Source organism: Coffea arabica, chromosome 6e (genome assembly GCF_036785885.1).
Source record: "Coffea arabica cultivar ET-39 chromosome 6e, Coffea Arabica ET-39 HiFi, whole genome shotgun sequence".
Classification (NCBI taxonomy): domain Eukaryota; kingdom Viridiplantae; phylum Streptophyta; class Magnoliopsida; order Gentianales; family Rubiaceae; genus Coffea; species Coffea arabica.
In genome coordinates, this window is record NC_092321.1 from 1,494,644 (window position 1) to 1,521,041 (window position 26,398).

At 37.4% G+C, this 26,398-nt stretch overlaps 3 protein-coding genes and 1 pseudogene across 3 annotated transcripts; 1 reads left to right on the top strand and 3 right to left on the bottom strand.

Moving 5' to 3' along the window:
* Positions 1–17: 17 nt before the first annotated feature.
* On the bottom strand, positions 18–1,441 carry LOC113695289 (fructose-1,6-bisphosphatase, chloroplastic-like; annotated as a pseudogene).
* A 576-nt stretch (positions 1,442–2,017) lies between these two features.
* Positions 2,018–4,156, bottom strand: LOC113697169 (fructose-1,6-bisphosphatase, chloroplastic-like). Its single transcript, XM_027216653.2, has 4 exons — positions 3,613–4,156; positions 3,017–3,241; positions 2,255–2,761; positions 2,018–2,119 (listed from the first exon to the last, which is right to left on the bottom strand). The coding sequence occupies exons 1-4, from the start codon at positions 4,039–4,041 to the stop codon at positions 2,048–2,050; spliced, it is 1,233 nt and encodes a 410-aa protein (XP_027072454.2). The 5' UTR covers positions 4,042–4,156; the 3' UTR covers positions 2,018–2,047.
* Positions 4,157–8,704: 4,548 nt separating this feature from the next.
* Positions 8,705–10,536, top strand: LOC113694952 (uncharacterized). The gene is made up of 3 exons (XM_027213885.2): positions 8,705–8,888; positions 9,041–9,367; positions 10,129–10,536. Exons 1-3 carry the CDS (start codon positions 8,813–8,815, stop codon positions 10,281–10,283), a joined length of 558 nt encoding a protein of 185 aa, XP_027069686.1. The 5' UTR covers positions 8,705–8,812; the 3' UTR covers positions 10,284–10,536.
* A 4,316-nt stretch (positions 10,537–14,852) lies between these two features.
* LOC113697403 (laccase-7) lies at positions 14,853–18,799 on the bottom strand. Its single transcript, XM_027217006.2, has 6 exons — positions 18,586–18,799; positions 17,601–17,752; positions 16,819–17,063; positions 16,501–16,629; positions 15,396–16,346; positions 14,853–15,250 (listed from the first exon to the last, which is right to left on the bottom strand). Exons 1-6 carry the CDS (start codon positions 18,676–18,678, stop codon positions 15,120–15,122), a joined length of 1,701 nt encoding a protein of 566 aa, XP_027072807.1. The 5' UTR covers positions 18,679–18,799; the 3' UTR covers positions 14,853–15,119.
* Positions 18,800–26,398: the final 7,599 nt, after the last annotated feature.

The window sequence follows — 26,398 nt, forward strand, 5'->3', positions numbered from 1 at the left end:
AACTTGCCAAAGCCTCAAGTTGAACGTTACGTGTGGTAGAACACAAGGAATTTTGGGTTTCTAGGCTTCCAACTCCGAAAACAAGTATTTCTCCAGTTTATCATTTTCATCTGGGCTTCCAATAAAAATTGGAGTTCGCTGATGAATCTGCCAGAAACACCAGAAAAAAAAAGGGAAGAATAGAGCAACTGTTAGTTTTTTCCTACTGTTTACGTCAAAATATAATCATCCCCTCCTACTTTGTTCTTGTCTGGTAGTTCAATAATGGTCTTGAAGAAATTATTCATTTGTTCCTTCATTTCTAGCATGTCAAACCTGACAATCCCTAATCAGATTTGACAAATGGCATTGTTTCAGGAATTTTAGGAAGCCATTGGTCGTTAATTTTTCTTGAATTTGAAAAGGGACTTACCTGCACAGGCATGATGTCAAGTATTCTCTGGGAACCGTCTATTGCTTTCCCTCCAGCTTGTTCAACTAAATAGCTCATTGGTGCACATTCATACAAAAGCCTTATTAAATTTCCATTCTTGCTATTCTTATTCTTAGGGTTACCGTAAATCCCACCATATAACAGCATTCGATGTACTTCCCTGACAAGACAGCCTATGTAACGGCCAGAATATGGTTTGCCGTTAGGACCAGGCTTCCTGAGGTGGCCAAGGTATTTCTTTAGGTTGTCATCCCATAGATCATAATAGTTTCCTTCGTTGGAAGAATAGATCTTGCCGGAATTTGGTATCTTGATATCCTCATGCGTCAAAACAAATTCTCCTTATGCTGGGTCCAGTGTGAATGCAAAAACCCCCTTTCCAACTGATAGTGTGAAGACCACTGAACTTTGAATACAGGCGGTATCCTGCTGCAAGCAAATTGCTCCCTGGCTGGCAGACGCTAACGATGCACTTCTGCTTTGCCTCATCTAGCTGGCCATTGTCAAAATCTTAACTTAGAAAGAAGGCGGCAATTGTGCAATATGAAGAAGATGCATGATTGAACTTAAATCCTGCAGAAGTTACCGTTGAATCATCATCCAAGTCTACGAGGCATTGTTGGTCAGGCCCATAAATTCCGAAGACGGATCCTGTGGTTAAAGAGGTATCAGTGTTGGCAGATCCGTCAATGGGGTCAAACACGACAATGTAGTTTCCGGAATTTGTTTCTTCTACTGCTATAGGCGTATTCTCTTCCTCTGATGCAATAATACCTGTGCGCCCGCTCGATCTTAGGCAATTGCAGAATAACTTCATGTTGAATAAAATGATAACAACAACACGTGGTATCAGATGACTGCACAAGTGTTTTTCTGTACGTCAATAAAAGACCCATGAGGGTAGAATCGTTTTACTCCCCAGGTGGGGTGCGAGCAGAGAATTTTAAGGTCATTTTTTGTCAGAATCTTTGCGGCGAACGAGCTATAAATCTCTGTATGTAGGTCTCATCACCGTGAAATCCATTCATTTTTAGAGTTTCCAGTCCTTACGAAAGAAAACCGGTGGAAGTCCTTCGAATGGAAATGGAACACGCTACAAATCTCTGATTTTTCCTGTATTTACTTTCCTATTTTGATCAAGTTTTCATGTGCAGAGGGATTTTAGGTTAGAATAGCATATGTCAAAATCAACAAGCTGATTCCCGACCATTTCCTAGGCTCCATTTTAGTTGCTTGGTTTGGCTGGTGTTTTAACGTTTTAAATCTATCCATCTTAAATTTCCAAGGGCGTTCCTGTAACCACAAGTAGCAGCAGTCCGTCACAAACTGAGAATGCCACCACATTCAGCCAGTCAATAAACTCAAGCTTGCTTTAGAAATAAGGCGTTAAAAAAAAAAAAACTTAGGAGTTGCTTGATTTAATAAACGTTACTAGTCCTAACTAAATCAAGTACTAATAGACAGAAAAAAAAAAAAAGCTTCGTCCAAGTATAAGAACACAAGAAAATTTCCTAGGCCCTTTCATGGATCTCCTGGACTTGCAGGAAATTGTAATCCTTGAGAGACTGGACAGGAGCATTTACATTTTCAGAGAGCATCTCGATTACATTGTCGTTAAGATAAATACTTTTCTAGTTTCTCTACTTCCTCCACACTTCCAATGTACAGCGGAACTCGCTGGTGTATCTGCAGACAGTGATAAGCAGAATATCATAACGCAGGCAGAACCCAACATATATCCTATGGAAAATCAAATAAGAGAGAAAATAGACAACAAAAAAGAAAAAACCCAACTCAATTTCCTGTCTCTGAAGTCATTACCTCAGTTGGTTCAATATCCAGGATCCTCCGAGATCCATCTGATCCTTTACCGCCTGCCTGTTCCACAATAAAGCTCATTGGGGCACATTCATACAGCAGCCTCAACTTCCCATTCTTGCTCTTCTTGTCTGGTGGGTACCCATAAATGCCGCCATACAAGAGGGTCCTATGGAAATCACCCACCAAACTACCAATATAGCGAGCTGAATAGGGCTTGCCACTCGGACCAGGGTCCTTGAGATCATCAATGTACTTCTTCAACTTACCATCCCACAACTGGTAGTTCCCTTCATTAAATGCATAAATCTTCCCCGCCTTTGGGATCTGAATGTTTTCTTGAGTAAGTAAGAATTCTCCGTACATGGGATCTAAGGTGAAGGCAAAGACACCCTTTCCTAGAGTGAGCACAAATATCACTGAGCTCGAGTACATGCAATAGCCTGCAGCAAGAAGGTTGTCTCCCGGCTGGCATACGTTCACAACACACCTCTGTTTCACTTGGTCTAGCTGCAATGCGTAACGTGTCACGCAAAAGAAATTTTTTCGTTATTCTTTGTTGAGGGGTCAATTTCAGTTGCATTCTATAATCTGACAATGGAAAACAACCAAAATTTCATCTGCTATAATAGAAAGACTATCGTCAACTTCAACGAGTCCAGTTTGATAGAATTCGGTCATAATTTCGTACAATTGGAGTGGTTGGGATCACAGCTGGTAGTATTAGCATACAATAAAAAGAAGGATGAGTGGCATTAGAAGTACCGTGGCATCATCACCAATATCTGCGAGGCACTCATCATTGGGGCTGTATATCCCAAAGATAGAGCCAGTGGAGACAGCAGCATCAATGTTAGATGATCCATCCAGAGGATCAAATACCACAATGTAGTTGCCAGAGTAACTCTCTTCCACTGCCACTGGCACATCCTCCTCCTCCGATGCAATGATCCCTGTCCGTCCACTCCATTTCAAGCAATTAGAGAACACCTGTTTCACGAATATAAAAGCTCCATAATCAGAGCATTCTCTCAGCTAAGAATTTAATGCTGATCTGTTCTAAGATAACACAAATTGATAGTCCGTGGATAACATCTCCATTGCAACACAAGAAAGAAGGGATGCAATCAGTTGATATGCCGAAAAGAAACTAATGCTAGCTAGTAAGCGGTAATAAGCTGTGATCTGATTTAATTTTTGTTTTCCGACTATGATCTATTCTTGTGAATACTATTGCGAATTTCATAAATTGGTCGTTTGACTAAGAAGAGCTACTCCGCTACTGCAGACTAGTGGTATTGTGCACTAGGTGGTGTATAACATCAATTAAATTTTGAGTGGTGTGAGTGAAAATTAAAGACCTCATTGGAGACAACATCAAGTTTCTTCTGATCTTCTCCTTGAACGTTAACAGCACCCTGGACCCCAGTAAGGTTAGAAATGCCAGCCCTCTGAACGAGGACGGCAATCTGCTTGCATGCCATAGAAATGCTGGAAATGACAATGGTAAGTTCAGCGTCTATGACTCCAGCTTGCTCTTGCTTCAAGAGCCAGCCTGTTAAGGTCTGAATCTCATACCCGGCCTTCTTTGTCTTGGCAGCTTCAGAAGCAGTCTCCACAGCCATGCACCGCACTCCTCCTCCGCCTCCATTGACCAGGGCTTGGCTCCTCCTGGTGCTGGTGCAGGAGAGGAACGACGACTTGGGATCTAAAATGCATAATTGAAAGGGAGATAGACGAGAGATGGAATGAGAGCTGGAGATGACGACGTGGGATGCTGCTGTGGCCATGGTGGCGTTTCAGTTTTCCACACTGCCACTCAGTCACTAACTTCTAAACTTCACTCGCTCGCTCTGTTCCGACGAATTTGATTTTTTTTTTGTTTTTGCCTTGGTTAGTAGATAATTTTTTTTCCTTTTCTTTTCTTTTTTGTGACACAAAAGTGTTTCTGTCTCCGTATTTGCAGAATTTTTTTTTTTTTTTTTGGGAATAGGGATTCTGGCGCTGGGCCGCTGGCCTCAGATTAGATTACGTTGAGTGGAAGTGGGTGCTCTAAAGAATGTAAGGCTGGTAATGGTCTCTGTAGCAGGGGTCCCACTTATCCTACCATTTTTGGTGTAATCCATTAATCTACTGTATATACCGACTCAGCTTCCTCTTCTGTATAACCGACTCAGTATATTGAGTTGATCAGCATCAGCAGGAGAGATTTAAAACACTCATTGAGTACAATGTTTTTAAATTCATCAAAAACCTTTCGGTTCATAGTTGGATCGATTAAACCGGTTGGATCCCACTTCAAAGATTTAATAATTTTTTTATTTAGTTTAATATTAAGAATTTTGAATAAAACTAAAATATTTATTTTAGAAAATAAATACATAATAAAAACTAGTTAAACCTTTCGATTTTTACCGACTCTTGATCGGTTCAATTAAATCTTTGGTTTTTCAATTGAATCGAACCAAAGACATGATCGATTAGCAGTTCAACTGGTCAAACCGATCGATCCAATCCAATTTTCAAAAGATTGATTAAGTATAAATCGAGAGATCAAATTATAAAAATTTCATGCAATTCAGTACCCCTTAGTACTCCCCATTCTTGGGGGCTCTTTATTAGCCCTTTGATTCCATCATTTTCCCTTAGTGAAGAGTTAGAGTAAGTGTTTATCGTGTCCATAAAAATAATCACTAATCTCTTCTAATATTATCCTTATCATGGTTTGAGGAAGGAGAAGCTTGATTGGATTGTATAAAGGGTTGAAGGTAAGACAAATGATTTGTATAAGGGACTAGAGCGTAGAGGAAGGATAGGTTTGATCCAATGGGTGCTACGGCACAAATTTTGAATATTTTAAACTGCAGGACGTGGGGCTTGAATACCGTAGCTACGGGACAAGTTGGTTCTTCCGCAGTCCTACTTGACACCACTGGATTAAAGGGTCTAATCTGGGAGATTCGTGGCTTATGGTCTACTAGTACTTGTTTGGATGACCATCAGGGAGATGGCGACTGCTGCTAAGTTGTTGCGCTATTGCATGTTTAGTCATGGGTTAGCAACATGGGTGCATAGTAGGCTAACGGCCACAATTCATGGGCTCTTTGCTAGTACTTGTAATACTCCTAAAGTGGGCCTCAAAATGGTTTTGGGCTATGATGACTTTCTAGTTGATTTTTGGAGTATGGGCCGCGTTACTTTCGAGCCATCGCAGCTGATTCAACAAAACGATGTGTTCATTGTTTTCTGCCATCTCAAACTCCCGCGTCTGAACATCGGTAGAGCTGTAATGGAGATTGCGTTAATTTGATAATGTAGCAAACTCTTGAGATGTAGAAAATCATAAGTTATGCTTATGAATTATGATTCAACGGTGATATATATATCCTACAAAACAGTAAAGGCAATGGTGATTGGTGAATGCCATCCTCGTATTCATCAAATTTTCATTTCTTTTGCAACAAATAATGGCTGCGTTTGGTTATCAAGATTTACAAAAAAAATCAAATTATAATTTTCAATCACTTTTTTATCTCATATATATTATATAACAAAAAAATAGTACAGTAATTAATTTTTACATTTAATCTACTTTCGACCTTGATAGAAAAACCAACAAGATATGCCGAAAGGACAATAAATAAAGCAGGAAACGAGACACTGAAAAATATTAATGCATCTGCCAAATCTCTTTTCATTTTCATAGAAATACCAGTGAAGTTTACTGAGTATTTCCGCATCAAAGACCCTCCAAGTCCACACACTAACAACCATGCTGTTGAAGTCATTGGCGTATGTATCCTGTTGGAAATATACTAGACTTTGACGGCGGCGTTTCTCAACTAGAAAATAGAAATGCCCGGTAAATTAAATTGGTTAAGCCTTTCCCCCCTAAACCAAAATGCCAGGACCGGAGACTTGACTCGCGTCGGCTAATAAATAGCTTCTGGAAACCCGATGATTTTTTTTATCCTACAGTGCACTTAATTTGACCAAATCAATCTCCTACTTCCGCACATCGTGTTAAAAGCTCATAACTCAGCGTGATTTTCCTTGAATCCCATCCCTCACTACTAAAAAAAAGAAAAAGTTAACCATAATTAATCCCTTTAAAGTATACCTCATTTCTCACTTTATCCCCTAACCATTTTTTTGTCTCACTTTATTCCTCCATTGGACAAAATTATCTCTCTATTATTTTAAACTCTTATTTTTCTATTTTATTTTTTTTCCTTTCCCCTCTTGTGCTCCTTTATTTTCTTTGCCTCTTTTTTCTTTCTTTAATTCTTCTTCTTTCCCACAAAAAATCTTCATCTTAGTGATTGAAATTAAAAAATAGGAATTGCAGAAATCTATTTTCTTCTTAAATGATTACAAAATATTCAAATCACTTCCTAAAATACAATTTTTTTAGTCTTTCAATTCTTTTAATTTTGGTTTTTCCTTTTTTCTTTCTAGTTTCTTATTTTATTTTCAAGAAAATCTCATAAGATGAACTTGTGACCTGATTAATAATCATCAATTGAAAATTGTGACACGTGGCATCATACAAAAAATCAAAATTAGTTTTTGATGCCTTTTAAACCTTCACTCAGAAATGCAATTACAAATTCAAGATAAAAATTTTCTTTGAGATAGAGTTTTCTATTGGGAAGGATGAAAGAGAGAAGAAGAAAGAAAAAAGAGAAAAAGAAATAACAGAGAGGAAAAAAGATAAATGAAAAGTCAAAATAATGGAAGGGTAATTTGTCCTATAAGAGGTTAAGTGAGCAAAATTAAAGGTTATGGGGTAAAGTGAAAAATGGGGTATAGTGAAAAATGGGGTATACCTTAAGAGGATTAATTGTGATTAACCCACAAAAAATGAAAAAAAATTTTAAAAAAATTCTTGTATGACAATTTACAAATAAGTTGAGTTTAAATATTTTAAGCCACAAACAAAAGTGACAAAATTTGGTGAAGCCCTGCCAGACAATACATTATGGATGTTTATGATGACCAAATCCATCAAGTCTAGTTTGTACATGAGTGATGTCCTCGTCTTGGCGGGCAGTACCGAGTGTGCGGCGCAACATCTGTAATGTAGCGAAAGATCGATGAATCCGGGCATTCTTGAAATCAATAATGGCATTCTAAATTGTGATTTTATATATGAAAAGAAAAGAAAAGAAAAAGTGTAACTTGCGTAGTCGAGTCCTAAAACGTACAATTTAGGTACGTTATTAAGTTCTCATTTTCCCTCTCAACGGGAAGGACTACTATATATATATGGCCATGTAATTAGTATGCGAAGACTTTGTTTAATATTATGTCTTCGTCAATGAAAAATTATAGGTTTATTACAAGTTTTACAGAATAATAAGCTGGAATAGAAATTCTTACGGAAGCAAATCGCTAGCACTAGAAATTCTTAAATATTATTACGGCACATTGCCCTTAGGAAGAAACCTTTGACATTGTCAAGTCATACTAAATTAGGATCCCTGTCGAATCCTGACCACCAAAAAGATTTTTAAAAAAAAGAAAAAGAAAAAGTCATACTTAATCAATACTACTAGGTCAGACGTTGGCGTTTCTTGTGGATTAATCGTGCAGACCGATTGAAAGCACGTAGGGGGGGACTTTGGCTGGAATTTGAAGCAAAGTTAGTTATGTAGAGAAATTTCGATCGAGTACCCTGCCAGATCGAGGAAGTTTCCAGAGTAATTTTCTTGAAGACTTGGGAGCTAAGGTTTTTTGCATGTGAAAAAGAAGAATCGAGAATTATTTGCCATATGATATAAGTAGTTTCTGGCAGGTGTGAATTTACAAGAAACTTCAACCAGCAGACATCCTTACACGTCTTTGCTGTGCGTCAACGCGCAAAAAACTCAACACAACACATTTAACTACCAAAAAATTAACACCTACCTCCCACCCTCCCTCCTGTCAAAAAAAAAAAAAATTAATTAATTAATGGAGCGAGAAAATGATACTATTCAAACACGAAAACTTCTGCTAAGCTATTCACCCAATTTGAATAATAGTAGTAGTAATTCACTTGGTCCACCAAATACTATATGGATTACTATTCAATGACTCTGAATTCAATTATGAGAGAATGCGTCAAATTTTGCGGAGATACGCATATCATGGCATGCATAAGCAATGGCGGTGGTGGTCGAAACCCCCCTCCTCCTTTTCTACGCATATTTTCTCCGAAGCTCGTTGCCTCTCTGCCCCTCGTATATTTGGGTCTTGATTAGTGATTCTTTTTCTTCTTCTTCTTTTAATTTTGGGGGGTGTGGACGCGGTCCACCAGCTTAAACAAAGTTTAATACGGCCCTACTGTAGTATTCATTCGAGTCAGCGCTCGTATACAATTGACGTACGCAAAATATCTATTTCAGCGTCCTTTCGCGATTCACACACTACTACTATAAATAGAGAACCCTTCCATTGACTCCATCCCACAAACCCATTCATTCTTTCATCCTACTTAATTCTGCCCTTCTCCTCAAGAAAGAAATCTCCCAGCCAAGAAACAAAGAGCAAAACACTACTCAAACGCCAAACCAAACCATGGCACAAAATTCTTCAGTCACATTTTCGTTCGTCCTCTTCTTTGCTTGCTCTCTCTTCCTCCATGGAACTCAAGGTATGCATGCAGACGTGAAATGCCCTCGTACATTTATGTCCTTTTCTTCTGTTAATTTATTCTATTATAAGTTATCAAGATCCATTCCATGCGTGCATCAACATTGCTTGTTTTACGTTTGAAACTAATTAATGCTTTCGTACGTGGATCAGGTGAGATCGTATGCGAGGAACTGCCCGCCAACGTTTGTTCTTTTTCGATAGCATCCTCCGGGAAGAGGTGTTTGTTGGAGAATCTCAAGGGGAAAGATGGCAAGGTGGAGTACCAGTGCAGGACATCGGAGGTGGTGGTGGAGAGAATGGCCGAACACATTGAGACCGATGAATGCGTGAGCGCTTGCGGGGTTGATAGGAACGCCGTTGGCATCTCATCCGATGCTTTCTTCGAGCCACTTTTCGCTGCCAAGCTTTGTTCTCCCGCTTGTTACCAGAACTGCCCTAACATCATTGACCTTTACTTCAACTTGGCCGCCGGAGAAGGTAATTTCGTCATCCTATGTAAATTCAATACGTGATGTGATCATCATCAAAATATTTTTTCCAAAAAATTAATTTTGAACGAGAAAAAATAATTAATTAATGATACTGCTAATGAATTTTCAAAATTTCTACTCATTCTCCTAGAATTTCATTAGCGTAGCTAGCGTTAGATTGGTCATTTGGACTTTAAAGCGCGTGATTACGTGTTATTAGAATGAGAACCGATTTTGCAATTTTGACCAGTTCGTTCTAATTCCGTTCAAAGTCGTGGCATGTCACATACCATTAGCCGTGGTATGAACGGCCGTCTGTATCAGGAGGGAAACAAGGAAAATATTATTTTCTTTTCATTATATAACAGTAACGGGGAGATCGTCAATTCATCCCACAAGTAAAATCTAACTGTGAATTAATAATATGGTGAGAACAAAGAATATGATACATGCATCTGAATTGACACCCGCTGGGATCTTTTTAATTTTCCTCTAGCCCTTGTAACTTGTTAAAAGAGAACCACTATGCCTTTCTTGCAACTCTAGTTTTCTTGGAAAAAATTCAAAGTATCATTTGTATTGTCAACAAATGGAATATGTGGCAGTTCACTTTAATTGTCTCCCCATTGATCTTTTCTAGTATCCTAGCTAAAGTGACTCGTGCTAGTTTCATTCTTGCATTTCATTACTGATTACGACGCATCATTAATTAATCAATGAAATAGTAGCACTAAATTAATGATCCCTTTTGAAACACGAAACCCGCAGGAGTTTACTTGCCTGCGCTGTGTGAGAAGCAAAGAAGCCGCCCTCACCGTGCCATGATCGAGCTCTTGAGCAATGGCGCCGCGCCCGGTCCAGCTGCCCCTCAATCAGAGAATTTGGTGGCTTCTGCCCCTGCCTCTGCCCCTTCATCTTTCTAAAAGTCCCTCTAGTATTGATTAGCTTTATGGATTCCGTATTTATTTCTTCGGGATGTGTTGGTGCATATGCACACATTGGATGCCACATGCGGGAGGATGATTGGCATGTTTTCCAGAGAGGAAGAAGAAGAGACTTTAGGCTTCTTTAGGGTTTGTTGGCCCAAGTTTTTTATTTGGAAACATTCTTTTTCAATTCTATTTAGCAATTAATCTACATATTCACGATTGTAAGTTCAATAAATTACTTGGGGTACTTGTGGAGTTTGTTTGCATATACGAATATTTGTACTTAGATATACTCAGTCTTGTCACACATCATGACTTTGAAAATATATGGTCGTTCATGACTCAGTTTTGGACAATATTTCTCTTTGAGCAATGCCTATTGAATTGCAATTGCCTATCCCCCTAACTACCTCCAGGCATTAATTTAGTACCTCAGGGAGTCGGCACATTTCCTTTCTTTATCTTCTTTCGTAGATTTTCATTGATAGAGCAAGAAATTTTACACGCTGCAGCAGATGCTGCCTATTTATCATAAAGCCTATACTATACAAATTTCAAAATACTAATACTACAGGAAGTATTGTCTATAAAACTTTAGAAGCTGACTTTACTGTAAACTCACCAGAGGTGTTTGGCAGCCAAACAATTTGGGTAAAGGTTCCTTCATCTTTTGTTTCCTTTTCTCTAAAGAAATTTACAATTAATTTGTTCAAAGCGCAAATTATTTTCCCAAAAGCAATGCGAACAAAAAAGCATTTAATTTAACACAAGGCACAGTGTGCAGATTCTCAGAGCAATATGAGCAAAATACTACTACTAATTAACTTCTCTCTCACACACAACACGCAGAGACATCATTAATTTCCACCCTGCAGACAGACCGTAGATGGATTTTTACGGTGTGAAGGAATGGTGCAACGTTAATGCTTGCCCATTTTCAGAACCTAATAATTACGTGATGTAAAGCCTCCTTTTGGTGGCTAATTGATTAGAATATTGGTGTATAAAAGAAAAGTCAGACACTTGCGAGTCTGACAGGGGCGTGGTATAAATCTATGGGTGCCGGGCCGTGTCAGCCCGGCACCTGACACCAAAAATTATTTTTTTTTTTTTTATAGTTGACACATGGGCACCTGACAAAGTCTGCAAAAGCTGGCTGCCGGGCAGAGAGTGCCCGGCAGCCAGTCAAATTTAAAAAAAAAAAAATTCGGCAGGCTGAAAAAAAAGCTGGCTGCCAGTGAAATTGTTTAGAAAAAAAAATGCGAAACAAGGTACTAAACTATAGAGCCTTCTTTTTGTTGGGGAAGAAAGAGGAGGGGTTACAGGGGCACTGTTGGATATACGTAGAGGCGGTAGGGAGTTGGGAATGGAAGCTAAATTGCGGAGGAAAGAAAGCTCCTGTTAAGTGAAAAGAAGCTCAGCAATTTGTTAAGTGAAAAGAAGGCAGCTCCTGTGAAGCAAAAAAACTGAACCAAAAGAAAAATTTACGTACGATAACTGTTAGCCATTTAGTCCGGGTAATTTAAATATTTGAAATAATACCTATGCTAATAAAATAAATATATAAAATTAATGTAATTAGCATAGCTTAATTTCGAAACTAGTGATATTAGTTTAATGCAATTCATTTTTTGTTAAGATAGTTGATAATTAGTTTACGTTATGTAGTATACAATTATTTTAATTAGTTTAGTGGATTAATTAGTTTAATTAATCGAATGAATTAATTTTAAGAGGTCTGATTAAATGAATTTAGATGTATTTGGCGAGGTTAATTAATTGAATGGATTAATTGAACGAATTTGTGCAATTGAGTTTTGATTAAGATAGCCATTTAGTCGGGGCAATTCCCGTTTGGATTGCATTTTTCGTCATTTTTCATGGAAAAATTACTGTAGCGATTTGATGTATGTGAGGAAAAAAGCTAATAGGGAAATGTGTTCACGGAAAATGACAAAATTTTTCTATGGAAAACAGCAATCCAAGCAAGGCGTATTTGAAATAATATCCATGCTAATAAAATAAATACATAAAATTAATGTAATTCGCATAGCTTAATTTCGAAACTAGTGATATTAGTTTAATGCGATTCACTTTATTTGTTAAGATAGTTGATAATTAGTTTACGTTTTTTAGTATACAATTATTTTAATTATTTTAGTGGATTAATTAGTTTAATTAATTGAATGAATTAATTTAAAGAGATTTGATTAAATGTATTTAATTAAGGTGCTGGGCTGACCCAGTCCGGCACCTGACATCTTTTTTTTAAAAAAAAAGGCACCTGATATCTTTTTTAAAAATAGGGAATCTGTCAGGTGCTAGGCTGATATCTTTTTTTAAAAAAAGGAACATATCTGTTGTTTTTAAACCTGTCTGATTTTTTTTTTTTACACCTATATTCTAATCAATTAGCCACAGAAGAATGCATTTCTGACAATATTCTTCCATCCACGGAATTAAAGTGGAGGTAAGAATTAAACATTGGTTACATTTCTATGGTGGAAAGTTCACTTTTCTGCGCACAATAAGCAGAAGCAATGCAAATGTGGAGATGCATAAAGAAGTATATTGGACACTCGAAAAAACGAATTATGCATGGATGAAAAATATTATATATATTAAAATTATAATAAAAGTCCTTTTAAAAATTTATTCATTATTTAATGTTCAATACTTTATTTGGTATATTAAAATAATTAATTAAATATTCTATTATATTATAAGTAACTATATAACGTTAAGTCGATTGAATAATATGTAAGCAGTTATTGTTTCACGACCTGTTAAAGTCTAATGGAGCATAGTTTTTTTGTCCGATCGTACGTAAATTTTTCTTTTGGTTCAGCTTTTTTGCTTCACTGGAGCTGCCAGACATTTTTTGTTTTGTCCACAAGCTTGCCAAAAGGGGCAAATCTGAAGCAAAAAAGTGTGAAAAATTCACGAGAGCTACTTTGTCTGAATTGCATTGAAGCCTGCCGATTTTTTTTTTTAACAATTTGACTGGCTGCCGGGCAGAGAGTGCCTGGCAGCCAGCTTTTGCAGTCTTTGTCAGGTGTCAGCCCGGCACCCATGTGTCTTTTATAAAAAAAAAAAAATTTTTTTGTGTCAGGTGCCGGGCTGTGTCAGCCCGGCACCCATAGATATATACAGAACCCTTGTCAGACCCGTAAGTGTCTGAATATTTTTTTTTCCACCTATATTCTAATCAATTAGCCCCTTTTGGTGAACTAATTAATTAGAGCTCGGTCAAAGCTTAAGGACGGCATTTCATCCAGGTTAGGCTAGTTTCATGTATAAACCTGGGATTTTAGGTGCATCCAGCTGCACGAAAAAACAAATAAAAAAGAGTTTAATACGCGAATAGTCACATAATCAATTTAAAACGTAGAGTCTCCAGAGCTCCGAATGTAAAGTCTATCAAGACCCATGAATTTGAGGCACTACAAAGTTGACTTACTGGAGGAGGCACCCTGATTCACAAGAGCAGACGATTCTCAATCTAACTTCATCAGTTACAGACGATTCTCTCTCTCTCTCTCTCTCTCTGTATATATATATATAGACGTTGAATCTATCTTCATCAGTTACAGAATTGTGATTTCCTAACCCCAACGGCCAACACATAGAATAGTTAGCCGAACATAAAAACTCTGCTCCTAAATTTGTAGGGTGATGTTTGAGGATTGATGATGTTGAATCTGACTTCATTAGTTACAGAATTGTAATTTTCTTATCCCCAACGGTCAACACAGATCAATTAGCTAAACATAAAAGCTCTACTCCTAGATGATGTTTGCCAAACACTTCAAAAGTTTTTTCATCAGTCAAAAGTTCTCTTTTAACAAAAACGCCACACTCCCAAACTGGAACTTAATTAAATTCGTGCACAATGTTTTGATAGTTATACCACCTTACTTTTGTAATTGTAAAGGGCTTGCAGCTTGGACAAACTGGATCATTTGGCTTAACTCCCAGGTCCACCACACACCCAACTGTAATTAACACATGCAGTTCTCGTCCCCCTCCATTGGGACAGGACCCATGAATCGTTTATGAACAAGTCCGATAAGGCTGCTGTACAAATGGCTTGTCATGACCCTTTGGTTCTCTACAACTGTAGCCATCGCCATCTCTACAGAACTATCCGGCATACACTTAAAATCTCAGTGTACTGCTAACTAATATGGAAGGACCCATTCGTTCTAAATTTTCTCATGGCTGTATATTTAATGAAAAAATTTTTCCTTCAGATTCTTTTATGCTTAGATGATTACCCATGTATAAAAAATTAATCAAAGGAAAGATTTTCAAATTAAGAAGCGATCCTCTACATAAATTGGAGCAGTTGAATAGGTCCAGAGTCGAGGCTGCATCACTCGGAGTAGGTTGGGCGGATAGCGTATTGAATTGGCCTCCAAGACGAGACTGAGTCCAAGAGTGCATGCAAGAAATGCAACTCTTTGTTAATTACTAATTGATTTTGTGCTTAGCTTGGCTGAGATTTTTTTTGTGTGACATCCCTACCAACTACACTGCTAAAACAAATTCGGCCAACAACAATTTAAATTCTGGAATATATTTTATTATTTCACTCAGGAAAATATTATGAACAATTTAAAAAGAAAAAGAACTTTACATAATAAGGAATTATGGTAATCACTAAGCAGCAGCAGCATTGATTGAACAAACCTTTTCTGCATTATGTTTTTCCAGCAAACAAAGAATCACAAGAAAGAATATGCTTGAGAGAAGTCATCAAACAAATGTATTACGTAAAAAACAAAGAGGTGTGAGCGGATGGACTTTGGGGCCTGGTGGGGGCTGTGATCAGCACTTGGGGAAATCAGAGGGAGGCGGAGGCAGCGTTGTTGATGGCGTCGGCCCGTTCTCTACCACGAAAGCCGTGGCTAGACCCCATGGCAAGTGCACATCCAAGTGACAGTGCAAAAACCATACACCTGCACATTAATTCAAATACCACCACATTTTTTTTTGTTATTAATTAATCCAAAAAATCGATCTAATTAGTCAAGTACAAGTATTGTTTGATAAATAAATAAATAAATAAGGGAATAGCTTGGTTATGTTATGTCCGTCACGAACCTGGATTGTTAGCCCGGAATCTGATAACAGCCCATCCACCCGCCGGCACGCCGATGGTGTTGCGCTCTTGTGGATTGTCAAAATTGAAGTTTTTACTGTCCCTGGCGTGATCGAAGTTGCCGAATCCTTGGGCCAAAACGTAGAAGTTGAATCCGTGCAGGTGGACGGGGTGGTTTTCCGCTCCGATGAAAGCCGTGTTCTGCAGCACCACTTGAACCGTGGCGTTGAACTTCAGCTTCGTCACTTTGGTTGACTTTGTTGTCATTATGATGGTCCGATTGAGGCTGTTGCTGGAGTTTGTGTAGTCAAACTTGAGTGGGGGTTGACTGGGGAAATCGGTGGTGTAGATTCCACCCACGTTTTCGTAATGCGCTTGGAGCAATGAGATCTTGGTGGGCAATTGGAAGGACGCGTTGTTCATGCTCGCAGCTAATCTCTGCCCCAATGGGCCTCCGCACGTTGCATTCTTTCCGCAAGCAGCCAGGCCCAACCCACCCGTGACGAACAAGTGCACGTCCACCTCACGAGGGACCGGCCTCCAAAATGGGCCAGTGACCAGTCCAGTTAAATTAGAATAGAACTTGTGGGCCGTGGGGGTGTCGTTGAAGGCCGGGAGGACAGGCATTCTAGGGGTCGATGGCGTGGCGCCTTCATAGGCCACGATTCCGGATGTGGTGGTGTTGTCGAAGGACACACCGGCGGCACTGGCATATGGTCGCGCGGCCATGTAATACAGTGCCGGCGGCTGGTCGGCGGTCAACAGGACATCGGTGGTTTGACCGGGGGCGACCAGGACGACGTCGGTGACGTAAGGATTGGTGTAGGAAGCATCGACGGCAACAACCGTCAAGTTGTGATCGGCGATCTTGAAGAAGAGTTGGTTATTGAGTGCAGCATTGATGATGCGCAGGAGATACGTTTTTCCCTTTATCACCTTTATCTTGTGGGTATCTAGAGTAAAATAAAGCCACCCCCATAAAATATTAAATATGAACGAACTCCAAGCAATTTTTTGCCCTTATTATTAATGCTACTAAATATTATTATTTGTCACCGAAATTTAAGGATAAGTAATAAAACTCCTCTCTCATGCATGAGTACTTACAATTAGAAGAGCAGGGGTATAGATCGCCAGGGAAGCCATTAATGGTGTATGCGTCGGAGTTGTTTGGTGCAGCTCCGGAGGCTAAGCCTTGTCTCTCTACGTCTACAACATTTGCATTCCAATACTCCCCTGCAAGAAGCACAACACATCTTTAATTGGTTGGTTTTTTTTTTTTTTTTTTGGGATTGACCTGTATTGGTATCAAATTTTTGTTCTTACAAATCATCATATATATTTACAGGATGATAATATGGCAAAATGTTGAAGAAACAAGAAAGAAAAAAGAGGCGGGGGTGTGGGTAATAAGTTGGCACGTACCTAAGATGATTGGATATTCCCTGTAGGGTTTGGGAAAAGGGTAAGTACGACCAGCCCTGGGTCGAATGATAAGAGCACCATAAACAGTAGCCCGAAGCGTAGAGACATGGGCGTGCCACCAAAGAGTGCCTTCCTGGCCGGCGACGTTGAACCTGTAAGTGTAGCTATTTCCGGGGACAATCGGGCACTGTGTTACGTAACCTGGTCCATCCGCCCAACCGCTCAGTGTCTGAAATATTCCATGCCTGCGTATTCACGTATACAAAACAAAATAATAATTATATGTTTGCTGGTCCTTGTTAGACATAAAAGTCATTATTTCAATCAATCATATGCGTAGTTCTCTTCTCTATAGGTGCATGGACTGATATCATAATCAAACTACGAAGCACTACTACTACTGTTCTATCTCAAGTTTTGTAATCAACTTTAGCTCGCCTGCCTCCCAACAAATTTTTGACTTAGAAAAATAATTTCTTTTTTTTTTATTATTATTGAGATTGACAAACATGTAAGCATAAAATATAGCTCTTTGTCGTCACTGTAAATTTGACACTGTCCATGATATGCGACAGTAATTAAACAAGAATACGAGATTATACAATCAAAGAAAGATTACTTGCGAGTTTGTTTCTTTCTTTAGGAAGACGAGTGTGCATGCCAGATTTGACGGTTTTAACGTCGTTGCACTTTTTTTTTTTTTTTAACGTTCCACTTAATTGAAAGCTACATTGCGTTATTTTTAGTTTCATATGTACAGATGATGGAAGAAGTACAATTACCAGTGAATGGTAAGGTTATAAGGTGACTTGTTAAAGACATGGACAACCAGGGTATCCCCCTCTCGTACGCGGAGAGTTGGGCCTGGCAGACTTCCATTCACTGCTGTGATCACTTGTCTCCGGCATAGTCGGTTCACGGTAAGATTTTGCACCTGTAAGAAGCAGACGTTATATATTAAATCATTTAGCAGTATTTAAATGATAACAATCACTCACTATTTAATTTATATACCACACGTACAAACCTGAGTTAGCTAGGTGCTAGCTAGAATATAAATTTCCATGCCAATTAATTAATTTGTTTAAGAAAAATCCCACCCTTCCTTTCAGACCCTCACTAATTCCTGAACTTTGAAGGCGGTAATACCAAATGCATGCCACGAAGTAAAACTACTGCTATCTTCAATCATCGTGACTTTACAATTAGAAATGTTTGACCCATGAAGCTTGGTGCAATATTTCAAGTTGTTTGTTACACAAGGGTAAAATCTCTGTTTAGGTAGGTAAAGAACTTTCAAACCCAAATAGAAATAGGGAGGTAAAATCTCGTTTTGTAAAAGCAACTCTCTTGGGGAAAAGTCAAAACTTTTGTGAGATATCCCAGAGGAGGATGAATTTTCAAACATGAACTCGATGGCCTTCACTAATAATTCATACAGAATACTTCTAATGAAGCAGGAAACAGGTGCTTGTGTCCCGCAAAAGAAAAGAAAACAAAAAAAAAAAGGAAATGCTGGAGATGGCCCGCCTCCTGCATGAACAGCTTTTAGCATTACTACAAGCTTCCTCAGGAATGAAAGAGCTGTGGTACGTAAAGGTCGTACTCGGAATCTTCATAATGCTAGTAAAAAGATTACGTACTCGGAATCTTTATAATGCTAGTAAATAGTAATCTTTTGCTTTCCAAAGAATAAGACGGGGAAAGATTGTTTCAGGCATTAAAAAAAAAAAAAGAGGAAGAAGAAGTTGGGCTAAGAAAGATTACATGAAACGAGTGCTCTACAACATCAGCAGAAGCAAATGAGCACGACGATATGAGAACTAAAGCGCATGTCAACAAGAACACAGCCGGTGCCATGTTGAATTTGTGAAGCCCGCGACACGAAGAAATGACAAGAAGACACTTTTTTGGGGAGCCTGTCTTTATTTGCTTCAATGGGAGAATAAAGCGGCAAAAAGAATAGAAAATAGAAAACGAATCAAATCCTGAGTTTTGGAATGACTTTGCTCATGAAAGTACGGTGTATATATAGTGCTTGTGTAGCAAGAGATTTACATCCCAAGTCTTTCCCACGATTGCGTGTGCAAATAGATTAAAGAACCCAAAGTAATCGCAAAAAGATTTGAAAATCTGCGATCAGTAAAGTCAGAAGAGGTTTCGTTATCTAACAGCTTGAGTTGGCCATCGACGAATTACTAACATACCACCTACTAACCGATGGAACTTCATTCAAACAAATCCCATCCATCTCAGCATCGTGTTGTTTTTGCGTTTTAATGCTGAATGATTCTACAGCTTCTTCTTCTACCTAGTATTGGAATGTCTCGACTTCTTTGGATACGTGTGGTAGGTAACGACCTTGTGCATTCCAACCGCAGCCTTTAGATTTCTTTATTTGTATCGCGACTAACTTTACGGTTTTTGGAATGAGTTCATAAAAGTAGATTAGAGGATTCTCTTCGTTCCAACGAAAAATTGGATCTTCTTTTTACCTGTGATTTGTTAGTAATAATTTAAATATTCTTATGAACTAAGTGTTACATTATGCCATGTGAAGAATTATGGATTCAACTGGATTACATTTTAGCTATTTGATTGGTAAAACTCGCCCATTCAAAATGATTTTCAGGCACAATTACCTAGCTCAGAAGGAAAGTGGTGGCGTACTTGGATGTTCGTCTGAGAAATGCTGATACCTGATACAAATAATGAATGAACAGAGAGGAGTGGACAAAGCGAAAATAGGTGAAGTTAGGGCACAGGGGAGCAAACGAGCTAAGCCAAGTCGAGTTTTAACTTAATTAAATAAAGACTTAATTTAATTTTATAATACTTGAACTCAAACTCGGGCTTTCAATATAAAACTTGAACTCTCAATTCGATAGTGTATACGCAGTGAGTAGAGTATATACCGTGAGATTTACTTAAAAAATTAATCATTTGCCAATTCCCAACCTCGCATATGGTCAACTTTTTTGCTTCCTTTTGACTCGTGCAAATTCTGAAGGATGTGACCATTGGGGGGGCAACGGCCGCGGGAGATGGCATGGGAATTCGTGGGGAATAAGAAATTAATCCTGCAAGGGCTTTCCTAGTTTATTGAGGTATGCGCAGATCGTGGTCTTTTCAGTCCGCAGCTGTGATGCACAAAATTAATCAAAGCACGGCACCACTTTTTCTGGTGCTTAATTTATTTAACACGGATACCATTGCTCAACATTTGGTGTCCGAGAAAAGAAAAAATAGAGAGAGAATGACTAATTCCATTGACATATGATCAAAGTGTGCCACTCTAAATTCATTTGAAACAACAAATTGACTGCGTCGCAGCGCTACATTCACAACCAGTTGGCTCCTCGTCTAAGCATGTAATCGTCTGCAATAATTGCTGTAGGTGGGTAGCGCCGTAGCGGGTTAGGTTAAAACTTAATATTAGTATTGGCCAAGGAAATTCTGTCCATTTCAACAGAGAGATAAAAATGTGTTTGATTTAAATACTTTAATGCAACCAACTGTCGTTAAGTTTGCACTACTGCTCTTTTGTTATTGTAGGATCTAGAACGTTGGAACACAACACTCAATCGCGCGATAAAAATATTCAACTACTGTACATCAATAATATGCATGCAGCTTCTATGGATGATCAGTCCAAATTCATATCCCGTTGTGTCCTTTCAAAATCACTTTTAAAAAATATATATAGAAGGTGGCGTGGGGTGGGGTTGGGAAACTGTTAACAGACAGAACGGCTTCCTCCTTATCATCAACCGATTAATTCCACCTTCTAAGCTCTTCCTTGCAAGAGCAAAATACCTAATATATATCCCCATTACAATTGAAAGAGTACAGTGGCTACAACTAGTTTTTTAGTCATATTAATTTTGACTTCACAAAAAATCATGCATAAAAGTAACTAAAAGTGTTTGTTTCTGAGTCTTATTCTAGGACGTTACTATTCCCTCCGTCCCATTTTGAGAGTCCTGTTTTTCTTTTTCGTCTGTCCCAAATTGTAGTTCACTTTTCAATTGAAAAATGTAGTTATCTTTTAATTTCTCTAAAATATCATTATTCAATGTAGGCTATTATTAGTATAAACTATTTTATTTAATATAGATTGTTAACCTACCTCATTTAATACATTTAGATATGAATAGCCAGCTTTGTTATTTTTTCAAGCCAAAATGTGAAATAATAATGTAAAATGAGGATTGATTCTTTCTTGATCATCAATTCAAGTTCCTGTAAACCATCAGTTCAAGTTTCCATGAATAATTAATATAAAGCTTTACTCTATTTAATGTAAGAGTATTTTAGAAAAATAGCAATATAAATTTATTGCTTCAATAAAGTTAACTATTTTTCCTTAAACTGTGTAGAAAAAATCTAGGACTGTCAAAATGGGACAGAGGGAATATATAATTCCACGTGATTGTCAATAGAAAGCCAACCAATTTTGATGTACCACCCAATCGACCAAACCTGTTGGCCCTACGAGCCAATTAGAAATCCAAATTTCATACGACTGTTGCGGTTCAACCTTCTCCGTTGATGCGCTTGATGATGAGGTTGCTAGTACTTCAGTTCATTAAGTAATGTGTTTAACTTGTACCACACCCATCTCAATTTTCTAAGTTGACTTCTCCCCAGTTTAAAGAGCTTCGTTCCCTGCGCATGAGCCCGGCCCTTGCTCGAACATTCTTCTCTCCTGCAAACTGATAACTACAACTCGATATAAGATGTTTTACGTTAGTACTATCATATTACTTGAAATGAAAAATAAAAATAAAAGAAGAAGATTTGGCTCAGGCTCTGTAACCCAAATCAATCCGTACATGTCTTCCTTTTAACCCTTTTATTTCCTTGTCTTTATGTTCATTATTAAAGCATATATATATATATATATATATACCGATGCTTGTCAATTGCTTCTTTTAGAGGACTACGAACTACTCGAAATTCCGAGCTGTACATATGATAACTTTGTGATATCTTTAACAGTCCCCTTGTATTAATACAGCTAATAATAAGTAATGAATCACAAAGGAAATTTCATAGACCAATATACAGAACCGTAGGCTTTTCCCAACATGGATCAGTATTCCGTGTGTGACAAATGTAAGGTCGACCTCGTCCACATATTAACAGATTGGCTCATATATACTCCTTTCGTCCCACTTTGATAGTTCTGGTTATTTTTTCACACAGTTTAAGAAAAAGTAGTTAATTTTATTGGAACAATTAATTTAGATAGCTATTTTCCTAAAATACCCTTACATTAATTAGAGTATAACTTTATGAGAATTTGAATTGATGGTAAACAAAGAATCAACTCTCATTAAATGGGGTATGTTTATAGTAACAGCATTGAATAAGGGTATTTTAAGAAAATTAAAATACAACTACATTCTTCAATTGAAAACTGGACTACAATTTGGGACAGACAAAAAAGGAAAACAGAACTATCAAAGTGGGACGGAGAGAGTAGTAAATTACATCACCACGAAGGAAATCCACACGAAAATTCATCATAACTATTCAACTAAAGGATTCGTTTTTGGCATTAATAAATATTTGAAGGATTTGGTGCATCAGGGGGCTGTATTGTTAAGAATAACATTTAATGCAGGAAAAATGTAGAACAACTAACGCGCGGAAGACGAACAGAAAATTTTAAAGGTAACATGCATGCCAAATGTGTACGTTCTAGAGTAAGAAATACCCCTCCAGATCTCCACAGAAAAACGCTTATAATCACAACCTGCCGGAGCGGATTTATCTCAGGAAGGTTTTCGCTGGCTAAATCTACACTTACTTAAATTTTAGAAAATAAAAGATGCAAGTGGTACTAATGATTCCTTTTTTTCCTTCTTATTTATTCCCACGGGCTTTCTTTCACCTTAGTTCTCCTGATTTTGAAAAGGTTTCTACTGAACTACTGTGAAATAGAAAAATGTAAATGATGTTGCACTTAAAAACAATTTCTTGTATGCCCCATAAGTTTACCTTCTTTGGTATGCAATGTACGATATTTTTGTCCTCTTTATGTTAGGAGCAAACGAGCGTCTTATGCACTCAAACTTCCCTAGCTCTTATGAAAAAAGGGCAGGTTTTTTATTTAAGAAAAACGCCAATTTGGTCTCGGAGTGTTGTCATTCTGGAACTCGAACTCAATACCCAGAAGTGCTGCTCGAGCGAGTTGCTTGAGCAGAGTTCGAGCTCAACTCAAGGTACTACTTTCCAGGCTTGAGCTTGGCTTGTTGGGGCTCAAGGAATTTGGCGAGCTTTTCATCGAGCTCGACCAAAGGTTTCCTGTGCAGACAGCTCATTTTCATCTGAATTGCATCCTAGTGAAGTTTATTTAACCACAAAAAACATCCATAGCTAAAAAACTAAAGCATAATCCAAAGCAAAAGTTCCAACTTTTGAAAGGTCTCATCAAAAAAACAAGCACAAATGAGAATTAACATCAATTTCTTTAACAACGGGTGGAGAAAATGGATGAAGTATTCTCCAATAGTCCAACTTATACAACGCGAGAAACTAGTGGGCGTGGATACCACAATGGAACTGATGTTACTTCACATTATCAGCTGCACCCTCCACTCCATCTCTCCAATTTCTGCCATCTGGTGCTTCAATTCATGACAGTCATCGTCGCTGCAATCAAGCTGAAGCACTAGTGGCTGTGGATATCGAGATTCAAGTGGAGCTCAAGCAGTGAAGATCGTTGGATGAATTTTGCTCGGAGACAATTCAGCCAATTCTGTTCGAAGCTCGAAACGGGAAGAAGAAGAAGAAGAAATTTCTTCTCTCACTGTCTTCTTTAATCTTTAACCTAATTCTATATTTTTTAGCAAGATGACACGTCTACCCTTTACTAATTTTAAACAAAGCTAGTTAAGGTCGTAATTATTGCAAATAAACAATCTAAAAGAGTAATTTACTTATTTAGAATATGTTAATTATATATAAGAGCGAGTGCTCAATAGAGCACGACAAACTCTCGAGCACATAATATACCTACTCGAGCTTGACTCATAGACTCAATCGAGCAACTCGAGCCCAACTTTGATCGAGTTCGAGTCAAGTAGTGATTGAATTATTCGCGAGCTGGAGTCAAGTTGTTCAATTGTATTTCAGCCCCAGTTTAGTCCCTTACATTTTTAGAAATTTTTTTTTAGATCTTCATATTTAAAATCATCCAAAATAGTCCATCAAATACAAAAATTTTGCCCATTTGGTCTCAAAGCTAATTTTTACTCAATTTCCCGACAAAAAAAAATGCATGCTTACTTTATGTGCTCATTATTGCTAAGGCAAAATGAAACACTCAATTTGATGTAAACAATCTACTCTTAAGAATATGGCAAAAAAAAATAAAAAAAGAACTCCTGTATAAAGGTTTCCATTGGTGCAAACTGATTGTATATCACCACTAATTAATAAACACTAGAATAGGCGATATTCACAGGTCCAAGAGTATCCCTTCGAATAAAAACTTTCACAGCCAATTGACAATAACAAGGATTCAAAATTATATAAGCAATAGGTCTTACGTGTAAAGAGTTTGGTAGATGAAAATTGAGGAAAAGGGAAGATCATGTGTATGTATATGTGTCTGTGTGTTTAAGGGAAATAAAATTTGTTCCTAATTTGGCTTTGAAATTATGGGTATGTGAGGCAGGCGTGCGTTTTTTGGCCAAAAAGTTAAGCAAAAATAAGTTTTGGGATCAAAACCGCAAAACTAAAATATCCAAGTGACTATTTTGGTTGATTTTGAATGTGAGGGATTAAAAAAAATTTCCAAATATGTGAGGGACTAATTTGAGAATTTTTCCTTTAATTTATTGAAGATGGTTTTAGTGCTTAGTGATTAAGGCAAATGCTAAGAGCTGGATCTTAATTATACAGAAACAGCTAAGGTTTGTGATCATCATGATGGATTAGTTATTAGTAGTGATGATGACGAACAAGAATTAGAATTGGGAATGACTGCTGGCTAGCATTACACTCTATGTCAGCGATTGGTCAAGTAATTCACGCGTGCAACTTTGAGATTTTTTCTTCTTTTTTGGGTTTGGTTGTGGTGTAACATTTTTATTTTGGGTTGGTGAAGTTGGTGGTTTTAAAGGCAAACTACGTAGCGTTGCAGGGGTTGATATGCTTGAAAAGGAGATCCCCAAATAAACAACTTAATTCTCATCGTCAACGTCCATTTGCATATTTTCTTTTTTTCCCTTATCTTCTTCTTTGTTTATTTATTTATTTGGAGTAAGGAATGGGAGGAATGGTTGAAGTTGTTAAGGAGCTGTTTTCAGAAAATAATTGGAAAAACCAACTTAAAATAGAAATTGTCGCCTTTCTCTTTATTAGGGTTGATCCTTTATGTTTAATTCTCCCGGGGTGGGCTTCACGGACCAGGTTTCTTTGGATTGGACATTAAATTATTTTCCCAATTATATTTGTTTACATCATCATTACAATTTTCAATACACATTTTTATCTTCCCAATTATCTTTTTATCTCACATACATCACATCACAAAAAGTGCTTCAGTAGAAATATTCCAAATAACTTACAATCCAAACAAATTGTTGTCAAATTTTGGGAAATTTTTTATTTAAAAAGAATAAAAACAGTTGCATCTTTCCTCCCCTGTTTTTGGACCACCCACAATTTTTTTTAAATTTTTTTAGCGTAAATGGAAAGTTCCGAATTTGATACCTCTTACTTACACTCATTTTCTATACCACCCAACTCATTCCTTCTCCCAACCGCCCACCAGTTTAGATATTGAAATTTCATGAAAAAAATATATTTTGTCTTTTTAATGTGATCAAATGAGGAAAACTCAAAGAAATTGCTTAGTTATTAGCATGAAGAAACTACGTAAAAACTTTTTTAATACCCATTGCCTATTGGTCGTAGATAAAAGTAAACAGCTATCAATATTTTTTTTATATTAGTGTTAAGGGCACACATAATGGGTGTGCAATTTAAAATAATTATTAATTTTTATGAATATATTAATTTTATTTTTACAAAATTAAATTTCATATAAGTTTTTCATGAAAATTGCAATTTATTAGTAATTTTTTCTTTAATACAATTATAGTTAATTTGACAGTTAAAATATTTTAAGGGAGTTATGCAAGACTACTACATTAGCAAATGTGATTAGATGATGAGGGTAAAAATTAATTTTTAAGATAAAATTAGGAGCTCAATAAAGGATACAAAATATTTATCCGAACTGCCACATCTCACCCTTTAGGACTTGCAAGTCATCTCACTCACAATAAATAAATAAATAAATAAATAAATAAAGACATTAGTTCAAAGCTTACGGATGTAAGCTCATGGATGTTTGATATTTTAGCCATTACCTTTCCAATCACATTTCAACAAAAACAATAATTTGGTTAAATCATTTTAAACAAATAAAAAGGAAAAATATTATAGTATCATGGTACCTTAAAACAAAGCCAATATCAATTAAGTCCCCTAAGAGAGACAGGAGCCTTATATATAATAGTAACGCAAGCTTGTGAATTTTGAAGGGACTCGAGTCTCGAGC